Here is an 8,188-nt window from a genome sequence, read left to right as displayed (position 1 = left end):
AGATTGAAAATACAGTCATTCAAAGTCTTGGTTTGCTAATTATAACAGTAATGTGCAAAACTGTTAATAAACCCATATGAAAATTGAATTGTTTATTTTTTTATATACAATTAATAAATAATTAACTAAAATTCACTCGTTTATTATTGTGACAGATTTTTTTCTGTTTTTAAAAAAAACTGACAAAACGGGTAATTGTGGAAAAATGTAATTAATTATATACACGTTTTAAAAAAATAGTAGATTTTATTGGGAAATTGGGTGAATTTAACAGTGTAATACATCGATAACTGTTTGTTTTGATTTTTTCATTCGACATAACGTTTGAGTTTCTTTACAGTCCTGCCTGAACGTGTTAAGCAAGTAGGTTTGGTACTCGGTTTTTCATCCTCTTCTGCTCTAGTAGTGGTTAGTGGGAGGGGTTAATTAATTGCAGTGATATCTTCTTTGTCTTGTTGCGCTTCGTAGAAGGCTGGCTTTATTCTATCAATAGCGATAGTCTCCTTCTTTCCGCACTTGTTGATTATAAAGTGTTTACTTGTTCTTTTGATTACTTGATGTGGTCCCTCGTAAGGTTGTTTTAGTGGCTTTTTAACAGCGTCAACTCGAACGAAGATAAATTTGCATGTTTCTAGGTTTTTTGTCGAATTGTATTCGATTATTATTATCATCTGAATGTAATGAGTTGAGGGGATTCACTGGGGGACCAAACAATATATGAACTCAAAAATGATAACAGAGTTATTAAGTACAAATAGTAATGTTAATATATATCAGTTAAATGTTATAAACACAACAAAAATTAGAGACGTTACAATTATCTGGTGAGCCTCGAGTGTATTATGGTCGTTGTATTGCTTACATTTTTACTTGACACACTAGTTTGTTTTTCACATTATGCACTCCCCAAATACACTTATTAATACCGATTGTCTTCCAGTGAATCCCCTCAACTCATCACATTCAGATGATAACATTTTAAGCTCAGTTAATGCTATTTCCGAGTTCAGACTACCGGCATACAGTGCCAACAACCCCAGGATCTGGTTCGCGCACGTAGAAGCCTTATTCCTAGCGAGAGGCATACGCTCCCAGGCGACCAAATATGCCTGTTGTCGGCGCACTTCCCATCGAAATCGCTACGGAAGTCGGGGATTTGATCGACCATGTACCAGAGACTGATCCTTATGACAAAACGAAAGCTGCCGTAATCTAACGTACATCACTCTCTGATGAAAAACGACTACAGCAACTGCTCACATCATGCGAACTACGGGACAAGAGACCTTTGCAGTTGCTACGACATAAGAAACAGTTAGCGAGTTCATATAAATTAGATGAAGCATTACTTAAACAAATGTGGTTCCAACGATTACCACATAACGTGAGAGACTCTTAGTGTGTCGGGAGGTTCCGTCAATCTAGAAGACCTAGCAGATATGGCGGACAAGATGATGGAGATCTGCCCTGACAGTCATTGCCTAAATGCGATAAAAACTTTTGGTAAAGACGATACGAACACCACATTCAACATTCAACAGCAGTTAACGCAGTTAGCGTCACTGCAGGCGACTATAGCAACGATTCAGTCCCGACCTACTAGATCCACATCCAGAAAACGATCAGTGTCCAGACAGCGCCCTAGGTCACCCAAGCGGGCAGCTGGTATTTGTTGGTATCATTTGAAGTATGGTGAGAAAGCACGTCGTTGCAACCAACCGTGAAACTTTACAACAAACAAGCAAGAAAACCAGAGTAACCGGCCGGCCAGACAGTAATGACGGCGTCTGTTACTGGCCAACACGCTAGCCGCCTTTTTCACATCAGGGACCGTATTTCTGGCTCAGACTTTTTAGTCGACACAGGAGCAGAAATCAGCATCGTCCCACTTCACCTCTCATGACGACAACAAACGACACGTACCAAACTGTCTCTTATCGCGGCTAACAACACAGTCATTAGAACTTACGGTGAACAATCCCTCATATTAGATCCCAGACTCCGTAGAAGATTTACGTGCGTTTTTATAGTCGCCCAAGTCAAGCAACAAATTCTCGGGGCCGATTTCCTCAGCGCCTATAGTTTACTAGTTGATATGAGCAAAAGGAAGTTGATCGACGAGAATACACGTTTGCAGGTGAACGGTACACTTACCACCGACTATGAAATACATGGTGTACGAGTAATGAAACCTGTGAACAACCTTTTCGCCGAAATCCTGACGAAACACAAGTGAATAACTAAAGCGGACTACCAAAAGGAATGCAACGCACATCGTGTGCAACACCACATTAGCACCACCGGTCCACCCATTTGCGCCAGGGAGAGGAGATTAACACCAAACAAGTTGCAGTCGGCTAAGAGAGAATTCGAACACATGATACAACTTGGGATCATTAGACAAACTAACAGTCCTTTGGCCTTGTCATTGTACATGGCATCAAAGAAAGATCAAGACTGGTGTCCTTGTGGTGATTATCGCCGTTTGAATAACCAAACCATCCCTGACAGTTACCCTATTCCACACATACATGATTTTTCACCAAACTTACATGGTAAATGTATTTTCTCGAAACTTGACCTTGTGCGTGCATACCATCAAATTCCGATTGCACCAGAAGACATTGAAAAAACAACCATCATTACACCTTTTGGTCTGTTTGAGATACTAAGAATGCCATTCGGACTAAAATATGCCGCCCAGACCTTCCAACGATTTATGGACGATGTTACAAGAGGTTTAGATTTCATATTCGCCTATATCGACGACGTTTTTGATCGCCAGCTCATCAATAGAAGAGCATGTCCAGCACCTACAGACCCTCTTCGAACGTTTTAAAAAACATGGCGTCGTTATCAACCCTTCTAAATGTATATTCGGCGTCCCAGCCTTGGAGTTCTTAGGACATTAAATCGATTCTCAAGGCATTAAACCACTTCGAAAAAAGTCGGAGCTATTATCAATTACCCTGAACCAACTTCTGTAAAATTATTACGCCGTTTCCTCGGAACGTGCAATTTCTACCATATTGTGCAGATGTATTACAGCCTTTAACAGATTTGCTGAAAAGTGATAAAAAAGGTACGAAGAAAGAAAAGAATCAAATATTCAAGCTACCTTCTGATGCCAAAATGGCATTCGAAAAAGCGAAGTCCATGATCGCCAACGCCACTATGCTACAACACTTAAATACTGACCCCGCAACCCATCTGACTCTGTGTACGGATGCGTCACAAAAAGCCGTTGGGGCAGTATTGCAACAGCAGGTAAACAACACGACTACTCCCGTAGCGTTCTTCTTCAAGAGACTGTCACCAACTCAAGAACGTTATAGTACTTTCGGACGGCAGTTACTCGCCATTTATTTAGCCGTCAAACACTAATTTCTTACTACAAAGGCGTACTTTCACCATCATGACCGGCCACAAACCTCTGTGTTATTCATTCAACACCTCGTACGATCGACATTCACCTCGCGAAGCACGACAATTGGATTACATCTCTCAATTTACAACAGATATCCAATTTGTCAAAGGACATACCAACGTCGTAGCCGATGCACTATCAAGAAAGGATATAAATACGCTGGTACGTAAATAAGATGTCGATCTTGAAGCAATTGCAAAATTACAAGTAGACGACGCAGACCTAAAAAGCTGCAAAGAAAATTCTAACTTGATCCTCAAACACGTACCCATTCCTTTCTCTAACGCATCTATTATTTGTGACGTTTCAACGGGCAGCATTCGCCCATTCGTCCCTCAAGCCTGCCGACGTCAAGTATTTCGACAACTGCACGAACTTTCACATCCAAGAATCAGAGCCACCACTAAATTGATTACTGAGCGTTTCGTGTGGCCGGAGATTAACTCAGATATAAAACGATGGACCCGAAGCTGCATACAATGCCAACGCAGCAAAATTCAGAAACACACAATCAGTCCCGTCGGGAAGTTTCCTCTGCCAGAGAAACGCTTCCAATACATTCATCTAGACATAGTCGGTCCACTGCCACCATCAAATTCATTCACGCATATCCTCACCGCAGTGGACCGGTTCACAAGATGGGCTATAGCATGTCCTATTACCGACACCTCTGCAGAGACAGTAGCCGCTGCATTCCTTGAGCGTTGGATATCAAACTACGGAGCACCATCCATCGTCACTACAGACCGTGGTCCCCAGTTCCAGTCTATCCTATTTCAGGAATTCACAAAACTTCTGGGTGTGAACCACATCAAAACAACAGCCTATCATCCAGCAGCTAATGGTCTGGTCGAAAGGTTTCACCGCCAATTAAAAAGCTCGCTGATGGCACAGGATGATACATCAAAGTGGAGTGACGCATTACCACTCGTACTGCTAGGAATCCGTTCAACCATAAAGCAAGATATAGGTTGCACAGCCGCTGAACTAGTTTAGGACACAACTCGTACGTTACCAGGCCAATTAGTAGACCCAGACACATCAGTACCAACTGATCCAAGTCGTTTTGCTAGTCACCTACTACAAACAATGCAAAGAATTAAAGCAATACCGCCGCGAGAATATAATAATCAAATACAATTCGACAAAAAACCTAGAAACATGCAAATTTATCTTCGTTCGAGTTGACGCTGTTAAAAAGCCACTAAAACAACCTTACGAGGGACCACATCAAGTAATCAAAAGAACAAGTAAACACTTTATAATCAACAAGTGCGGAAAGAAGGAGACTATCGCTATTGATAGAATAAAGCCAGCCTTCTACGAAGCGCAACAAGACAAAGAAGATATCACTGCAATTAATTAACCCCTCCCACTAACCACTACTAGAGCAGAAGAGGATGAAAAACCGAGTACCAAACCTACTTGCTTAACACGTTCAGGCAGGACTGTAAAGAAACTCAAACGTTATGTCGAATGAAAAAATCAAAACAAACAGTTATCGATGTATTACACTGTTAAATTCACCCAATTTCCCAATAAAATCTACTATTTTTTTAAAACGTGTATATAATTAATTACATTTTTCCACAATTACCCGTTTTGTCAGTTTTTTTAAAAACAGAAAAAATCTGTCACAATAATAAACGAGTGAATTTTAGTTAATTATTTATTAATTGTATATAAAAAATAAACAATTCAATTTTCATATGGGTTTATTAACAGTTTTGCACATTACTGTTATAATTAGCAAACCAAGACTTTGAATGACTGTATTTTCAATCTCTTTTGCGGTTGTTATGCTATGCTACATCAATGCTATTTCACACAATAACACATTATATATTACTAATGTGCATGTCATACTTATCTCCACCTTTTCTTTTTGGTTATTACTGTAAATATTATTTTGCATACATGTATATGCCATATTCTTACAATCTGTAATTACTATTATTATTATTATTATTATTATTATTATTATTATTATTATTATAGCCAGTGTTACCTCCGGACACTCTGGGAGGAGCTATTTGGAGATAGGCCTGATAAGCTTATTTTGTAAATAGTTTTTGACGTTATTTGTATTTATTCTGTCGAATTTTATACTGCATGTACATTTATCATTAGATGGTGGCAACATTTTATGAGTGATATAGAGGTCTCACAGTATAGTTGCGGTAGCTACGAATATCCGATTGATGTTATCAACTTGGATCATCGGTCTCAGTGGCTTCGACATGTTTTACGAATGTCTCAAAAGGTTTCACGTCGCACATTTTTTCATTGCGGTGGTGAGATTTATAGATAATTGAGGTACTCAGTTCATAAAAGGATCGAAAGGTACGAAAAGAGCATATAATACTTTTATGCTTCGATCGATTATAATCACTTAAAAGAGGCTTTAAAAACCCCTCCATCTACTGGTTTGAAACTATTGATAGCTTAAGTTCTCAAGACTAAAATTACTATCAGTACTTAAGAATCACAATTTTTTGACTGGAGTACGAAGGTATTTAAACGATTTATTGAACACCTAAAAGTACAGCGAGTAGTAAAAACTAAGAGGAAATTTTGTCTAGGGAGACACACCTAATATTCTCATTCCTGATAGCTGTTTTAATTAAATTGTGATTGCTGCTTACTTATTGAGGACAATAGGACACCAATTACCGGGTTGTTTTGTAAGTCATTTGATATTAATGTGAAAATCATGTTGCAGAGAGGATTTTTGGAAGACCATTCAGACTAGAGCTATCGACTTAAATTTTGAGCGAAATTCACAACTCAGTGGATGGCAATTAATGTTGTCATCAGGAATAACACAAAAATTGTTTACATTTAGTTTTCAATGTGCTTAATACCCATTAATCAGTAATACTATAAGTTAATAGTACATCTTGTGATCTGAAGCTTGGCCAACGGTAAGCGTGGGTAAATATAAAATTGCATGGCTAATAAAGTATATCGTATCAGTAAATTCTTACGTTAATGACAAGAGTAACCCTCTAATTTTAAGTAGTTAATGTACAGTCTTCTATCTCAACTCAAAACTATGTATATATCGACAAACCCCAATTAGCTAAAGTTTGCGTTTTGTTGGATATCTTGTAGTGTTAAAATATGCAGCGACCAACTTTTATGAACACAGTTATAGAAATAAAATATCTTCCCTGCGGTTTAGCTTAGTAACGCACATTTACAAAAACTCCGGTCTAAACCTTTCTTAATATCGACTCAATGGTCCAATCCAGTACATAATACATTGTGAATTTTTGCGTGATTTTCTGGCATTAACGTGAAGGAACCTACTGACACTGCTAAGATTTTGTGGCTGAAGTAGCGTTCCATGCCGAGCATATACGTATTGTGAAAAAGTAAGATATCATGATGTTCATCTCACAATGACCGACCTCCGAGAACTGCCTTCCGATTCACCAACATGGCCCTCCTGACTGAACAGCCGTGTTAAAACGATTGAGGGGGAGAGTACTGTGTGGCCAATGAAACGTCACTGGGTACTAGTCAAGTCATCTAACCGTTGAGTCACTGAATGCTTCTCCGATCTTTCGCAAGGTCAAGAACAAGCAGAGAGCATCAGTTGATTGCACTCTATGGACTGACTTCAATGGGGGGTGATCGTACTCTGTTTTTTTCGTACCTACTCTTGCTAATATATTTCTCTAATGGCGTCGTTTGTGTTGCACGGTCATCAAAGGAGCCATAATACCGGGATACAACGAAAAGTTGATCCAAGTTAAGTTCTGACCGCAAGGTGTGACTATGATGTTAGCTGGTTGGCCGCAACATTTCAGTCTAATTGGAGCAGTTGGGATAATTAGAAGCATTCGAAGGGACATCGTGGATGCTGGCAATATCGAAAAGAACAAATATTTCTAAGGTGTCGATTCCTGGAGATCACTCAATATTGATCTTTAGGATCGACCCTGTTGAAATTCTTTGCGCTGAGAATTTCCTCATCCCACCTTTGATATTTTGACTTCAGCCTTGGATGCCGACTCAGTGGTGTGAAAGTTGATCGTTCGCGTGTGATACCGAAGGTCCTGTGTTTCGAGTCCAACGTGTGAGAAGTGTATGTGCACTGTCATAGAGTCTTACACCAAAACGAAATAGCCGTCCAGTTCTTCCTGGTTTTCAGTGATGATCTAGCTCAGATCGACTCGTAATTTTAACTGTGAAAATACTATAATTTCCGCAAATCCTCACACTGATAGTAATTCCTCTCAGACGCAACTACTGGTCCATTCGTGGCTACCAAAGTACGAACTGGACAGTTCTTGGAATAACTGGTTAGTGAATTTGACCACTTCCAAATTTCATAACATGTAGGGTGTAATTTGTCTTACAGATATACTACTAGAACCGTAAACGCGATACTAGCGATCACAGAGTCTATGTGAAAACTATAGTGAGAACAAGGACAACTTGGCTTTAAACCTAGTCTGTTTTTGAACGTAAAAACAATTAGATTATTGCAATAGTTCAGGAAATCACAGTTATTAAGCGAAACACACAAACATATCGACCAGTATTGCGTGCCTTCTCGAAATGAATAAAATTATGAACCACACTGATATAGTAGGATAATAATGTCCTTCAATTGGTAAGTAGCATGCAACAGGGATAGTTTACAAACACATCAGACCAGCGCAAGGTGGTGGGCGCCAAACAACGATTTGATCCGTTAAGTATGGAAATAACTAACATAACAAGCTTTTAAGTTGGCTTGTTCCCTGATGA

At 39.2% G+C, this 8,188-nt stretch overlaps 1 protein-coding gene across 1 annotated transcript; it reads left to right on the top strand.

Annotated features, from left to right (window-relative positions):
- The first annotated feature begins 222 nt into the window (after positions 1 to 222).
- Positions 223 to 7,015, top strand: TY3BG_7 (Transposon Ty3-G Gag-Pol polyprotein). Its single transcript, XM_051213591.1, has one exon. It carries the CDS (start codon positions 2,378 to 2,380, stop codon positions 2,837 to 2,839), a length of 462 nt encoding a protein of 153 aa, XP_051069579.1. The 5' UTR covers positions 223 to 2,377; the 3' UTR covers positions 2,840 to 7,015.
- The last annotated feature ends 1,173 nt before the right edge of the window (positions 7,016 to 8,188 follow it).

This window comes from Schistosoma haematobium, chromosome 3 (genome assembly GCF_000699445.3).
Source record: "Schistosoma haematobium chromosome 3, whole genome shotgun sequence".
Lineage (NCBI taxonomy): Eukaryota > Metazoa > Platyhelminthes > Trematoda > Strigeidida > Schistosomatidae > Schistosoma > Schistosoma haematobium.
The sequence above is the reverse complement of the archived record's forward strand: the minus strand, read 5'-3'. Positions and strand labels throughout refer to the sequence as shown.

Excerpts from the sequence above, each read along its gene's own strand:
- TY3BG_7 (XM_051213591.1), top strand. The coding sequence starts at position 2,378 with ATGATACAACTTGGGATCATTAGACAAACTAACAGTCCTTTGGCCTTG.